At 48.3% G+C, this 16263-nt stretch overlaps 1 protein-coding gene across 1 annotated transcript in view; it reads left to right on the forward strand.

Annotated features, from left to right (window-relative positions):
- The window catches only part of LOC136136162 (serine/threonine-protein phosphatase 6 regulatory subunit 2-like), a 26601-nt gene continuing 10338 nt past the window's right edge, over window positions 1-16263 (forward strand). The window contains 5 exon segments of the mRNA XM_065894184.1: window positions 1-33; window positions 3067-3253; window positions 3256-3793; window positions 3832-4331; window positions 4391-4771. Coding sequence (XP_065750256.1) covers window positions 1-33; window positions 3067-3253; window positions 3256-3793; window positions 3832-4331; window positions 4391-4771 — 1639 coding nt within the window.

The following is a 16263-nucleotide window of genomic DNA, read 5'->3' on the forward strand; positions in this document are numbered from 1 at the left end:
ATGTCTAGGAAGACTCCCAAGTTTGAGGTTTGGGTAAGGATATGCAGGATGAGGAGCAAGTTTTACAGGACGATGATGAGCGTTCAGTTTTGGAGTCCTCTGTAGTCAGTGTCCTTAGTGAAAAGCACCTTCAGGAGGAAGATGTCAAAAGCCAAATTCTAGGGAATTGATTGTGAATGGGAGGTGAAAAAGAGGAGGCAGCATGTGTAGCCTGCTCTTTGAATGTCCTTCTAAACACGACACTTGGAAGTCCCTTAGGTAGCACAGGTTCAGCTTGTTCAAAAATGAATTCCTCTGGATATATGGGGAGATGTGAAAAAGAAAATGTAGCAATAAGTGACCTGTAGAATCTGGATGGTGGGCATATGGGTGTTCACTATTCAATCTGTCAACCTTTTTCTTCATTTTTGACATGAGCTTATCATCTCTACCCTCCAACTATCCCTACCCCTGTGAACCCCATCTCAATAAACAGAACCACCATCTACTCAGTTATTTAGGCAACAGACCTGGGAGTGTCATTTAATTAGTCCCTCTCCTTCTCCCTTCTATTCCAATCAGTCACCAAATCTCCTAAATATCTCTTACATCCAGCAACAATGGAGTTGCACCTCATACCAAGGTTAGGTTCTAAAGTCAGTACATAAGGCAAAAGTTACATAGTCAACATAACTTTTGGAAATCCCTTAAATCACTCATAAAATACAGCAGTCATGGGACTTCCCTGGCGGTCCAGTGGTTAAGACTTGGCACTTCCACTGCAGGGGGCACAGGTTGAATCCCTGGTTGGGGAACTAAGATCCCTCATGCCACACCGTGGGGCCAAAAGTTAAAAAAAAAAAAAAATACAGCAGCCATGGTTTTGTGTCCACAACTCTGTAAACAAAATGTATGTGCAAGTATGTATGTATAAGCCAGTGTATAGTAATGTACAGTATATAATAGGGTATACAATATAACATTAAAGTATTTTCAACTACATACAAAAATGAGATAGCGCTCTCTCCAGCTGCAGGACACGTGGAAGCTCAGAGCCTGAGGCCAACACTGCCAGGACCTCAGGGGAAGAGGAGGGTCTCTGCTCTTGTATTTCAATAAACCTGTTGATCTTAAAAAAAAAAAAAAAGTTAAATGTACACAGGGCACAAGGATGCTGCATTTCTCACCTCTTCACTGCCTCTACCCTAGTCCAAGCTTCCATCAACCCTCAGGATTATTGAAACAGCTTCCCAACTAGTCTCCTGGCTCCTTCCCCAGAGCCTGTCCAATCCATGCCCTACACTCCAGGCAGATTGACCTAATGACTGATTTGAGCAGGTCACTTTGCTGCTTTAAAACCCCTCAATGACATCCCACTGGTCCCTTAGGACAATGTTTAAAACACCCCCATATGGCTGCCCCAGCCTTCTGCCATCTGGCCTCTGCCCAGTCTCTGGACTTCATGTCACACACACCTCTTTCCTCTTGTTCTCTAAGCCCTGTCAGAATTGGGCTTTCTGTTCCTCAGGTTCACCATACTCTTTTGTGCTTCAGGGACTTTCCCATGCTGCTCTGTCCGCATAGAACTCTCTTACCCCCTCTGCTCAACTGGTTAACAAACACTTCTATCTACTCAACGAACCATCCACCTCAATCCCCCAATACTTTGTACTTGCTAAATTTTATTATTTTAAACTTTTTTATTTTTTGGCCGCGCAGCATGCGGATCCCCGACCAGGGATCAGACTCGTGTCCCCTGCATTGGAAGCATGGAGTCTTAACTGCTGGACTGCCAGGGAAATCCCCTTACCGAATTTTAAATTTAGAAAAGAAACATTGTGAAAAATAATCCACATATTTAAAATGCACTAAACATAAATGTATATTTCAATGGACTATTATAAAATGAAACCCCCCTGCAACAGCAACCCAGTTCAAGAAAAAGGACATTGCCTTCACCCCAGAAATCCCCCATAATACTGCTTGCTGGTCATAGACTCCTTCAACCCTCCCAAAGTAACCACTGTCCTACTGTCCTGATATTTATCGTAACCATTTACTTGCTTTTTCTTTATTGTTTTACCACCTAAATATGAATCCTAAAAACAATCATTTAGGTTTTCAAAAAACCGTTATTGGGATATAATTCACATACCATACAATTCACCCATTTAAAGTGTACAATGCAATGGTTTTCAATATATTCCATTATTAACTTTTTAAGATTGTGGTAAAATATATAAACATGAAATTTGTCATTTTAACCATTTTTGAGTGTACAATTCAGTGCCATTAATTACATTCACAATGTTGTGCAAACATCACTGCCATATAATTTCCAAAACATTTTTATCACCCCAAATAGAAACTCTATGACCATTAAGCAATTATGCCCCATTTCTACTTCTCCGCAGCCCCTGGTAACTTTTTTTTTTAATTAATTAATTAATTTGTGGCTGCGTTGGGTCTTCATTGCTGTGCGCGGGCTTTCTCTAGTTGCGGTGAGTGGGGGCTACTCTTCATTGCACTGCACGGGCTTCTCATTGCGGTGACTTCTCTTGTTGTGGAGCATGGGCTTTAGGTGTGCAGGCTTCAGTAGTTGTGGCATGCAGGCTCAGTAGTTGTGGCACACGGGCTTAGTTGCTCCACGGCATGTGGGATCTTCACGGACCAGGGCTTGAACCCATGTCCCCTACATTGGCAGGCAGATTCTTAACCACTGCCCCACCAGGGAAGTCCCCCATTCATCTGTTGATGGACACTTCAGTTGTTTCCATCTTTTGGCTGTTGTGAATAATGCACAATCATTTAATTTGCCCATTTTTTAATTTTATGAGAATGGAACGGGACAGAATATATTCTTTGTTATGTCTGGCTTTTAAAGCATGCATTCGGGGCTTCCCTGGTGGCGCAGTGGTTGTCGCCTGCCAAAGCAGGGGACACGGGTTCGATCCCTGGTCCGGGAAGATCCCACATGTCGTGGAGCAACTAAGCCTGAGCACCACAACTACTGAGCCTGCTCTCTAGAGCCCGCGTGCCACAACTGCTGAAGCCCCTGCACCTAGAGGCCGTGATCCGCAACAACAGAAGCCACCGCACGGGCTTAGTTGCTCTGCGACCCCCCAGCCTGCCACCAGCCGCCCCGAGAGCACGATGGTGGCGGCCCACCTGTTCCAGAAGTGTTGCCTGGTCCAGAGGATCCTGGAGGCCTGGGAAGCCAGTGACCACACACAGGCAGCGGGTGGCATGAGGCACAGGAACATGGGACACCTCACCCAATCGCCAACACGGTGGTGCAGAACCTGGAGGGGGGCCCCATGCAGACCCAGCTCAGCGAGGTCATCCGAGGGCTCCCCTGGGACTGCCGCGGGCGCTGGGAGAGCTTTGTGGAGGAGACGCTGATGGAGGCCAACCACAGGAACGCGGTGGACCTGGTTAGTACCCGCCATCTTCACCCCTCAAGTGAGGAAGAGGACGTGGAGGGCATTTTCCCTAATGAGCTGGCCCTTCAGCAGGCTTTCTCCGGGTACCAGGTCCAGCAGATGACAGCCACCTTCGTGGACCAGTTTGGCTTCAGCAACGAGGAGTTTGCTGAGCAGGACAACAGCGTCAACGCCCCATTTGACAGGATCTTGGAGATCAACTTCAGCGTCGACAGCCCCGGTGCCGCTCTGTTTGAGGCCTGCTGCAGTGACCACATCCAGCCCTTCGACAAGGAAGACGACCTCTGGGAGGACGTCCGTGTGGCCCAAGTGACCAGAGCCAGGTTTGGGGGCCCTCATGCTTCAGAGAGCTGCCGGAAGGATGGCCCGGAGCGCCGAGGCCAGGGCAGGGAGGAGAGCTCGAGAGCAGACGGGGACACGGCTCGGGCGGGCGGGCGGGCGCCCCTTGGGCTGCCGCCCAGAAGGAGGGTCCTCGTGTTGAGGGTGGCTCAGAAGCAGGTGCCCTGTGGACGGTGTTTGATGAGCCGGAGAATTCCATGGCCTCGGGCCCGGCCCCGGCGGTGGTGATGGGCGTGGGTTCCAGTGTGTGGGTGGCCAGCTCCCCCAGTGCCTTGGCTCCAGAGGAGAAAGGCTGGGGCAAGTTCACTGGCTTCCAGCCTTTCTGCTGCTCTGAGTCAGGGCCCAGGTGCAGCTCCCCAGTGGACAGAGGTCATGGCGATGCCCAGGGTGGCCTGAACCAGGGCCCAGAGAGAACCCTTGGCCCGGCCACTCCGGGTGCCTGGAACGCATGTGTTACCAGGAAGGCGCCCCTGGTGGCCTCCAAGAGCCGTGAGGACAAGCTGATGGCGGCTGTTGCCTCGGAGGCTGTTAGTGTGGGTCCCGGTCAGGAGGCCGCCCCCCGCCGCCCGTGTCAGTCCCCAGATGTGGGCGGAAGTGTTGTGGACAGACGTGGCCTGCAAGGTGTCCAGGGAAGGGCCCTGGGCCCGTGTGGCCCACAGAGTGGGCTGAGTGCGCCACTAGCACGCCTCCAGACCTGGCCTCCCTTGCACCTGTGGAAGTGACCTCTGCCCCGGTCGTGACCGTCCTTCCCAAGGCTGCCATGACGGCCACCACAGTACTGAGCAACGCCGGCCCCTCCCTGGCCACCCTGGCAGTCTCTCCAGTGCTGGCCGTGGCCGTCACCACTGCAGCCCCAGCTGGCCCAGCTGTCTCCATGGCGGCCGCCCTAGGGACGGTGACAAAGGACAGGCAGACAGATGGGCCGCCGCCTGCAGGAGCTGCCTTAAGTGGCCTCACGTGGTGCTGCTGCTGCCACCCAGCTTTGGCGCCCCAGCCAAGAAAACTACCTGGTGACGCATTTCGTGTTTTTAAATTAAATTAAATTTAATTTAAAATAAATGCTGCATTGGTAAAGCTGGCAGTTGGAACCAGTCGGACAGCCCAGCCTGCATTTCTCCTGCCTGACTCCGGGTGGGCCTCGAGGGTCCAGCCCCACACACAGCAATAAGGCCTCAGACGGGGGCTCTGCCTGCGGGGGCTGTGACTCCAGACGCCGCAAGGACCGAGGTCTGGGCTGGGCGCCACAGGCTCTGAGCCTGTTTTTAATCCATTATTTAACAAACGCAGATAGAGCCACATGTTTGCACTTTTTATCCAGCGCAGGAGAGGGTCTCCGAGGCTCTGGGGACAAATGTGGGTCTGGAGCTGGGTTGGCCAGACAGGGTTTTAGCTGCCTGGTGGCCCTGGGAGCTGGCCTTGAGCCAGGCTGCAAACTTGACTGACTTAAAAATAAAACGAGCCCCCCGCAGCCTGGCAGGGTGTCCCAGGCTTCCCGCCGCAGTGGGCAGTGGGGCGCCTGGCAGGAGCTGGCCACGGGCTGCAGGACGGGGTGCGGAGGGCCCAGCAGTGCCCAGGGGTGGGGGGCTAACCCTGCAACTGCTGTGGAGGGTGGGGACGAGCTGTCCTGGGGGTGTGCAGAGTTATCTCATGTTACTGTTCTGATAATCTGACAGGGCACCCAGATCCCACAACTCCCAATAAAAGTTGTTATTCTCACCGAAAAAAATAATAATTAAAAAAAAAAAAGAACAGCATGGTGTATATCCAGAAGAGAATAGCCAAATTCTTACACCTCAGTACTAAGAAAACAAACAATCCAATAAAACTATGGGCAAAAGATTTGAATAGACATTTTGCATAGGAAGATACAAAAATTGTTAATAAGCATATGACAAGATGCTCAATATCATTCTTGATTAGGGACATGCAAATCAGAACCACAGTGAGGTATCATTTCACACCCACTAAAATGGCTGTAATCAAAAATACAGAGACTTCCCTGGTGGTGCAGTGGTTAAGAATCTGCCTGCAGGGGCTTCCCTGGTGGCGCAGTGGTTGAGAGTCCACCTGCCAATGCAGGGGACACGGGTTCGTGCCCTGGTCCGGGAGGATCCCACATGCCGTGGAGCAGCTGGGCCCGTGAGCCATGGCCCCTGAGCCTGCGCGTCCGGAGCCTGTGCTCCACAACGGGAGAGGCCACAACAGTGAGAGGCCCGCGTACTGCAAAAAAAAAAAAAAAAAAAAAGAATCTGCCTGCCATTGCAGGGGACACTGGTTCGATCCCTGGTTCAGGAATATCCCACATAGCAACTAAGCCCATGCGCCACAACTACTGAGCCTGCGCTCTAGAGTCCGTAAGCCACAACAACTGAAGCCCTTGTGCCTAGAGCCCGTGCTCTGCAACAAGAGAAGCCACCGCAATGAGAAGCCCTTGCACCGCAACGAAGAGTAATCCCTGCTTGCTGCACCTAGAGAAAGCCGACACACAGCAACGAAGACCCAACACAGCCATAAATAAATAAATAATAAATAAATAAATTCATTAATTGCCATTGATTTATGCTTTGTATTTCACCAAGATGTATTTATCCACTATAGAAACTACTTCCCTTCCCTGCCTATGGAATGTTAAGTTTGCACTCAAGGTGATATGTCTCCCTTAATTTGATATGCCACTAATTTATGGTTGTGCAGAAATATCAACAGCCTCATTTAAAACACGCACACATGCATTTACATTTACCTAAATTTGTAAAAAATAATGAGATGAGGTAGAATTTCCTCTCTCCTGAAAATTTGTTTTTAGCTACTAAAAAACCTAATGTTTCCAGGGCTACTGAAAATATACATTTACAAAGTCATTTACAAACTATTTTGAGGGTTAGTATTGATACAAGGACCACTGATAAACCTGATGTAAAATGTCCCAGACGTGACTTCCTATCTCCTGTGCACCCAAGGCTGCACCAAAACCCTCCTCGTTTTCTCTAGTAAGTCTTCCTCTCTTCCTCCTCCTTCTCCCTTTTCTTTAAGGTATTCTTTACATACCATTCTTGTTTTTTTTTTGAAATATCATATACAGCTTTATTATTACCATGTCATTTTTTTTACATCTTTATTGGACTATAATTGCTTTACAATGGTGTGTTAGTTTCTGCTTTATAACAAAGTGAATCAGTTATACATATACATATGTTCCCATATTTCTTCCCTCTTGTGTCTCCCTCCCTCCCACCCTCCCTATCCCACCCCTCTAGGTGGTCACAAACCACCGAGCTGATCTCCCTGTGCTATGCGGCCACTTCCCACTAGCTATCTATTTTACGTTTGGTAGTGTATATATGTCCATGCCACTCTCTCACTTTGTCACAGCTTACCCTTCCCCCTCCCTCTGTCCTCAAGTCCATTCTCTAGTAGGTTTGTGGCTTTATTCCTGTCTTACCCCTAGGTTCTTCATGACATTTTTTTTTCTTAAATTCCATATATATGTGTTAGCATACGGTATTTGTCTTTCTCTTTCTGACTTACTTCACTCTGTAGTTTTTTTTTCTTATTTAACTCTCTCTTTTGCTTTTCCTCATTTTTTATATTGTTTAGACTTTTAAAAAAAAGAAATCTGGAGATTTATCCTTTCCTGTCTCTTTTGATTGGCTTCAACTTTTTCAGGTCAACCTTGTATATCTGCTGTGGATTCTAACTCCCCTTCAGTGGAACTGGCAGTGGAACTGGCTTGTGAACTGCAGGATGTGGTCTTAGGCGCTGGCATCCCAGAGGTGACCGTGGGAGGGAAAGATGTGCCTTAACTGTAGAGTCTTTGGGATTTTCTATGCACGCAATCACAACCACTATGAGTATCAATAGTTTTGTTTCTTCCTTCTAATCCTCTTGTCTTTTATTTCTTTTTCTTTTTTACTCCCCTGGATAGACTTCGAAAGAACACTGATGGGAAGCAGAGATTGAGGATATCCTTACCCTGTGTGGTTCTTGATTGTGGCAGGCAGCCTCCAGGATGGTCCCCGCTGACCCTTGCCTACTGGTGTTCGCACCCTTGTGTAGTCCCTCTCTCATGTTGTTTATGTGACCAATCAAACATGGCAGAAGTGATGGTATGTCACTTCTGAGGCTAGGCAGTGAAAGATATAGTGGCATCTGCCTCTCTATTATCTATGGTACCTATTGTTCTATTTTTTTTTTTAGATTTTATTTATTATTTATTTATTTTATTTATTTTTGGCTGTGTCAGGTCTTAGTTGCAGTGCACAGGCTCTTCATTGTGACGCGTGGGCTTCTCTCTAGTTATGGCATGCGGGTTTTTCTCTTCTTTAGTTGTGGCACACAGGTTCCAGGCGTTGTGGCGCGTGGGCTCTGTAGTTTGCGGCACACGGGCTCTAGTTGTGGTGCGTGAGCTCAATAGTTGCGGCACGCAGGCTTAGTTGCCCCGCAGCATGTGGAATCTTAGTTCCCTAGCCAGGGATGGAACCCACGTCCCCTGCATTGTAAGGCAGATTCTTTACCACTGGACAACCAGGGAAGTCCCCCTGTTGTTCTTATTTATGCTGTTTTATACCCTTGGGTTATATCTGTGTGCTGGACACTGTTTTTGATAAATTATTTATAGAAATTCCTTGAGGCTCAAGATAATATCTCCACTAAACAGATCTTATTTTGCCAGCTCCTGAGGGCACTAGCAATCTGGAGCCACATAAGTCTGAAATTTTCACCCTAGCCCCTTGAGGCTGCCAGTATTGCAGCTCAGCCTTTTCCAAAACAAGAACCCCAAGGCATAAGCAGCCTTTAGGGAAGGTTTCATTTCACTTTCTCATGCTCTTCAGTATCTCAGCATCTCAATTCAGCAATTCTTCAAATCTCCTTATTTCTCCGATGCTTTTAAGATGACTTTTTAAAGTTTTTGTTTTGCTTTGGTTTGGTTTTATTGGTATGAGGGTTTGTCTGAACTATCTAGGCTTCCATGTCCAGAACTGTTGGTCCCTTTGACCCTCATTTGAGGGATCCAATAGGCAGCAATATCTTCACTGTGCTGTAGGATGAATCATAATTGGGCTAGGTCAATCATGGTAACCCCCTTCTTCTATGCCTGAGGTGGGCATATGACACACTTCTGAGGGAAAAAAAAGACACAAGAGGAAAATTCCTGAGAACTTGTGGATGAATTTTTGTGCCCTTTTAAAAGAGAGCTGATCGGGAACCAGAGCCTTTTCTCTTTATTGTGCTTTGGGGTGATGTTATGGAAGGAAGTCACACTTGAGTCTGTGGCACCCCTCTTATAACTGAGGGAAAAGCCAAGAAAATTGCAGAAGTGTCAACTCATGGTTTTTTATATTGTGGAGCCACTTAAAAATCCTGGAACCCTTTGCTTCCAAGCTTCTGAAATATTCTTATGGTTTCACTGTTAGTCAGGTTTTCTGTTATGGGCAGTCCAAAGTGTTCCTAATTGACAAATCATCCTTCAAGACTCAGCTTTAAATAACATTTCCTCAGGGAAGCCTTTCTGAAACCTCCAGATCAATACATTGAATAATACACTCTACTTTCCCTTTAGTGCCCCTCATCATATTTCTAATATCTGTTGAATGATAGTCTCTCTCTGGGCTGTAAGCTCTATGAGAACAGAGACCATGGTAGGTATCCTAGAGTCCAGCCCAGTGCCAGCCTCTTATAAATAAATAACTATCCAAATAGACAAATAAAAGCATCAAGAGCAACAAATGGAGGGAGAAACTAGATAAAACTAGATAAAAACCCTGGAGGATGTGGATTTAAATTTGTGCAACTGTTCTTCTTCTAACAGACGAAAACTCTTAAAGCTCAAAGAATCAATACAGGGCTTCCCTGGTGGCGCAGTGGTTAAGAATCCGCCTGCCAATGCACGGGACACGGGTTCAAGCCCTGGCCCGGGAAGATGCCGCAGAGCAACTAAGCCCGTGCGCCACAGCTACTGAGCCTGCGCTCTAGAGCCTGCAAGCCACAACTACTGAGCCCGCATCCTGCAACTACTGAGCCCGCATCCTGCAACTACTGAAGCCCGCATGCCTACAGCCTGTGCTCCGCAACAAGAGAAGCCACCGCTATGAGAAGCCCACACACTGCCATGAAGAGTAGCCCCTGCTCACCGCAACTAGAGAAAGCCCACGACACAGCCAGGAATAAAAAATAAAAAAAAAAATCATTACACAAGGTTTGGAATGACCATCGTGAGAACTGGGTATGAATGTTCATCTGGGAAAAGTAAGAGTTGCCAAGTAGTGTTAAAGACCCAGCTGGGATTAGAAACCATGTATGTGCATTGGCATCAGTCGGCAGAATTATGAGATTTCTTCCAGCAGTGGTCAGCTGTCTGGGTGTGGGAAAGAAGTTGGGTAATTAGATTGATCCAAAGATGGGGGCTCTCAGGACAGGCTGCCTTCTGTTCTGGTCTCTGGTAAAGTAAGTAAAAGTAGATATGGAATTTTATTTAATTTATTTAATCTCTCAATAGATTAAACCTTGTAGAACTCAAAAGGCCTGCCCTTTCATTCCAGACCGGAGAATATCCCTTGGCTGAAGCACTCACTGCCCCCATCTCCCACTTGCCATGGAAAGGCTTATGAGGGGGATGTGTGAATTTCCTAAAGTGTGTGTGTGTGTGTGTGTGTGCGCTTGTGCATTTTTCTGGGGTGAGTGTCTATAGTTTCCACCAGATTCTCAAAAGGGTCTGTGATCCAGAAAGGCAAGAAGCACTGACTTGGGGTTAGCTCCTAGCCGTGAGCCACTGTGTGGATCCACTGTGACAATCAGGGCTTGACTGATGGGTGGTCACAGCCCTGCTTATTAACGAGAGGTGGCATGGCACAGTGGTAGATGTGTAGACTCCAGGGTCAGAGGCCTGGGCTATGCCACTTAGCTCCTCAGTTTCTTATCAAATGGGAATGATAATCACAGTTCCTTATCTCAGAGAGCTGTTCCAAAGATTAAATGAGTTAGTACATGTAAGTGCTTAGGACCATGCCTGGCACTTAGTAAGAGCTGGTTTTTTTTTTTTTTTTTTTTTTTTTGCGGTATGCGGGCCTCTCACTGTTGTGGCCTCTCCCGTTGCGGAGCACAGGCGCTCCGGATGCGCAGGCTCAGCGGCCATGGCTCACGGGCCCAGCCGCTCCGCGGCATGTGGAATCTTCCCGGACCGGGGCACGAACCCGTGTCCCCTGCATCGGCAGGCGGACTCTCAACCACTGCGCCACCAGGGAAGCCCCAAGAGCTGGTTTTTATTATACCTAATGGTTAGTGATGCGTCAGGACCCACATTCAGGACAAAGAGGTTGAATCAGGAGGCATCGTTTGGGGGAGCAGTCTCTTCTCCCTGATACTTATTGTGTGATCTGGGGCAAGTTCCTTAACTGGTCTGTGCCTCAGTTGTCTCATCTGTAATATGGGGTTAGTAATAGTAACTACCTCATAACATTGTTGTAGGTCTTCTATATGAGCTCAGAGCAGTGAGTCCAACTCACTAAATGTTGGTATTATTATTAGTAGTAGTAGTAGTATTACTGCCTTGGTATATTCAGGCTCCTCATTTTGATGAGAGCAGCTCTTTGCAGCTGGCCCCCAAGCCTTCCCTCACACTGAAACCTTCACAACTCACAAAGCACCTCACACGTACTGTGTCTACCTCACAGCAGCTCATTGAGGTGAAGACTTGAGACCCAAAGAGAGTAAGGGACTAAACCTAAGGCCCCTCTACCTGCCCCCTTCCTCATGGCATCCCTTCCTCTCCCTGGTTTCCATCTACAGCAATCCCACTTGTGAAATCCCACACCGACTACAAAGCCTTTCTGGTTCCCCTAATCAGAATCCCTGTTTGGAACCAACTTCATGGCCTGCTCACAGTTCTGCACTGACCTCACGGCTCGCCTCCCCACTAAGCTGCAGACTCCCAGGCCCAGTCCTACTCCTTTTATTGCACCTATCACCGCTCTTTGGACAGAAAATGCCTTCTCTAGAGAGCTGCTGAGTGAAGGAAGTTAAATCTTGATGATTCTACTATTCCAAGGTATTCACATGTCTAAGGGAAGGGAGGAAGAGACACTGAAATGCTGATCTTCCCTGTAGACCAAGAAACTGAGCACATAAACAGTGGCCAGAGCGTATGGAAAAAGAGAACTCACCCACAGCCTTCTGAAAGCTGCCCAGGAAACCAACCCCTTATCTACAGTAAACCACCCAGGAAGTCTATAAATCAGATTTGTAGGAAGTTAGACTATCTCTAGCAACAATCCGGGAAGATAAACAATAACTTCTAGGGACTTCCCTGGTGGCGCAGTGGTAAAGAATCCACCTTACAGTGCAGGGGACGCGGGTTCTATCCCTGGTCAAGGGAACTAAGATCCCACATGCCACGGGGCAACTAAGCCTGCCTGCATACCACAACTATTGAGCTCGCACGCCTCAACGAGAGAGAAGGCCATGCCCTGCAACTAGAGAGAAACCTGAACAGACAGCGTGCCCTAACGAAAAAGATCCTGCATACCTCAACAAAGATCCCATGTGCCTCTACTAAGACCCGATGCGGCCAAAAACAAACAAAAAAACCAATAACTTCTATAACAATTGGATCAAAAAGGCCAGGACTTGATTAATAACTGACAACTTGCCTAATTTTGGTCCCCACTTCCAATGTGGGAGCAACCATAGAAAGCCAAATATGTACGTACCCCTAACCAGTCGTGCCCCAGGATGCCCCATTTCTAGTTAGTCCGCCTACAAGCTTCCCCATGCCAACAGCCTCAATCAGGGCACACCTGAAACCTTCCCTTTTATCCACTATGAAGCTTTCCCATTCCTCTGCCTGCCTTTGATTCTCTCCTAAAACACAAGTGACCTCGGCTGACTCCCTTGCTATCGCAAGGACAGAATACAGAGCCTGCCTTTGCTTTTCTCATTTGGCTGGTTATTTCCATGAGACCCCGGAATGAAAGCGCAGGGAGCAGAGACCCAGACCTCTGTCAGTTCCCTGGTTTCCCCTGGGGTGGAGCTCTGAGCCCTCAAACAGCAGAGATGCTGGCTGATCCACTGGAAATGCTGAGCAGACCTTTGGACTCAACTGAGGGAGAGATGGGGAGGCCAAATTGACTCAGATTAAATCCCCCAGGCATAAAAATCACAAAAGAGTTTTTGTTAGATGCTGATTGGGAGGGAGAGGCTCCAAAGATCTGGGAAAAGGATAGGACAACTGGGAATAGAGAAATGAGGGAAAGGCAGGAATCTTGCCTAGAACCAGAGCAGGGATTGCCTGGAACTGCTTGGGTGGGATGGAGAGTTGAGTCAAAATTCTTTTCTAACCTCCACCAAAATCCTTTATCCAAAACACTGATATTTGCTGAGTGCGTAGCGTGTACCAGGCACGGCCACTGACTTCATGGAGTTCACACCCTAGTGGGGGAAGACAGACAATAAATGACTAATATATATATATATATATAATTTTTTAATATATATATAATTTCAGAAGTGGTAAGTGCCCTGAGGAAAATAAAATAGGATGTTGGACAGAGAGAAGGGGTGCTGGGGTTGGCAGTGCAGCGTACGGAAATGTGGTTGGGGAAGACTTCTCTGAGAAATGACATTTGCACTGACACCAGAAGGAACCAGCAGTAATTCTCCCAGGGGAAGTCGTTTTCCAGGCAGAGGGAGCAGCTTAAGCAAAGGCCCTGAAGTGGGACTGGGTTTGATACGTTCAATATGGAACAGAAAGAAGGTGGAACAGAAGGAAGGTGGGTTTGGCTAGAGCAGCGTGAGGGGAGGGTACTAGTGGTGGGATGAGACCAGGAAAGGAAGCTCAAGTCAGACCAGGCATGAAAGGAGGGCTTTCGAGGCCATGTTAAGAGTTTAGATTTTATTTTATTCTAAATATAATAGGAAGCTATTGCGAGAAGGCACTAAACTCCTTGCCTGCCTCAGCCGTTTTGTCAAAGCCTTAGAAGAGCTCCCTTGTTGAGATTTTGTCAAGATCCTGGTAGTCGGGGGATGTGTGTATGTGGGGGGATGGCACTGAGGAGATAGGAGGTGGCTCAGGCCCAGTTGCTTTACATCACAGCCAGAATCTTGTTCAGGAGGACAAAATGGGCCACAGAGAGTGTGTGAACCCCTGAAGTTGTACACTAATTTTGTGCATGTGTGTACCCTATTTTAGGGAAGAATCCAGGCTTTGTCAGATTCTCAGAGGAGTCTCTGTAACCAAAAGAAGATAGAAAAGGAGGCTACTGACTTGTATGCTTGCGTACGCGTATGCCATCTTAGTAAGGACCCGCGGATGTGGCCAGCGAGGGGCAGGGGTAGGGGGGGAAAGCAGGGAGATGCGTTGTACTGTGCACCATGTGCTTTACCTATTTTTATTTTTTTTAAATGAAGTATAATTGACTTAAAATGTTATATTAGTTTCAGGCGTACAACATAGTGATTCAATATTTTTATAGATTACAAAATGATCACCACTGCTTTACCTATTTTTAAAAATCCGCTTCAGTGTAAAGGACTGAAGCCAGAGGAGAATGGATAGGGTGAGGAGGAAGGTGCAAAAGTCTTGGTTGTGGCCAGGGCAGGGCGGTGACATGCCTGCTGGTCCTAACTTGACCCACCCCACTGCTAACCTGTGCTCACAGCCCTCAACTCTGAAGAGCTTGTCCCAGAGATGTGGGTCTGTGCAGGAGGGCTCGGCTGCCCAGTGAGCACCCACTGCACTGCTTTGGGAGAGTGGTCGTGATCTTGGGTGGCCTCGGCCTGCAGCGGCTTGAAGCAGGGTTTCAGTTCCCGGCCGGTGATTGAGGTCGGGTCGCGGCGGTGAGAGCACCGAATCCTAGGCACTAGATCAGTGGTCAGTGACAAGACCCGGGCCCTACGGCTTTGCAGAAAAAGAATTCCCACAGAGATGGAAAGTGGTGAAACAAGTATTTATTAGGAGAAAAAAGTACAGTACGTGTGGATAGACACACGGGCGGGTGCAGAAAGAGTCGCGCCCTCGTGACAGTTTGAATCACTTATATGGGGCAATTTTTCCAGGTTTCCTTTGGCCAATCATTTTGATTTGCCTGGTTCAAAGTCTGAATTTGGTATAGCTCAGGATTTTCCCACGTGTACACTCACATCTCTTAGCCAAGATGGATTCTACCGAAGAGGCCTATAGGTAAGTGAGCATTAGTTGGCATCACACCCCTTTTGACCTCCAAGGAGCCTTTCTGCGCATGTGTAGTCGGGGAGGTCTCCTGACTTCAAGAATGAGGAATATGTGCTCTCTTATCTTCTATCTGGGCAGGGCCCAGCCTCCTCTCTCAATTGTCCTGTTATTCCCGTCTCCACGGAGTATCGGTCCACAAGGAACGAACTCAAACTGTTTGCCCCGGGGGCCCATCTGTCTCCTGCCTCAGTCAGAATAGATCCCCTGGAGATGTCCTTGCTCAGGACCTGAGGCCAATGTCCTCTGCCTGAGCCCCAGGCTCCTCTGAGCCCTGCAACTTCACCAAGAGAAGCCGGGGCTTCCGGAGCACGGCACACTGCCGACCCCACCAGGAGCCTTGGGCTCAGATCTGAATGCATCTCTCAGCTGCTTTTATGAGGGGTCCATCCCCAACAAATGATCTTTGTTGGTCATTTTGCTTTGAGTAAAAGTTCCCTTGCTCTGCCTGACATCCATGCCAGCCCTAGCCAGGCAGATGGAGGCTGAGACGGGAGTGTTTTCTCTTAATTCTCTCCAGAACCTTGTGCTTTGCCTCCCCACAAATAGGTCTGGCCCGACCTTCATCACCCACCTGTTCTCAGTGATCAGTAAGTGGGCAGGGACTTGCCTCCCTAGGGTGTTCAGATCCACAGCAATCCTGGTCCACGAGCTGGGGAGTGGAATCAGCTGCTGATGACAGGTTCCTGGCAGGGTGCAGAGCAGGCCAGGGCCTCCTTGTCCACACTGGGGGAGGGGATCAGGGTGGCTTTGTGCAGGCCAATTAAACCGCAGAGCTGCTCTCCTGCTGGGGAGAAATTCAGACCTTTCAATAGCTTCCTCCTGGGGCCACCTCTGTGGTGTCAGCACAGGCATTTATAATTGTGTAGCCTAATAGAATTTTACCACTCAGTCTTCTAACTCTAAATTAAATAATAATACCATCCAATATTTACTTACTTACTATGGATCAGGTGCTATTTAGTTAAAGACTACATGTATCATCCCATTTAAACCCCACTGAGGGACTTCCCTGGTGGCGCAGTGGTTAAGAATCCGCCTACCAGTTCAGGGGACACGGGTTTGAGCCCTGCTCCGGGAAGATCCCACATGCCGCGGAGCAACTAAGCCTGTGCGCCACAAGTACTGAGGCTGCGCTCTGGAGCCCGCGAGCCACAACTACTGAAGCCTGCATGCCACAACTACTGAAGCCCAAGTGCCTAGAGCCTAAGCCACCGCAATGAGAAGCTGACACACCGCAACAAAGAGTACCCCAGCTCACCACAACTAGAGAAAGCCCGT

Source organism: Phocoena phocoena, chromosome 1 (assembly GCF_963924675.1).
Source record: "Phocoena phocoena chromosome 1, mPhoPho1.1, whole genome shotgun sequence".
Classification (NCBI taxonomy): domain Eukaryota; kingdom Metazoa; phylum Chordata; class Mammalia; order Artiodactyla; family Phocoenidae; genus Phocoena; species Phocoena phocoena.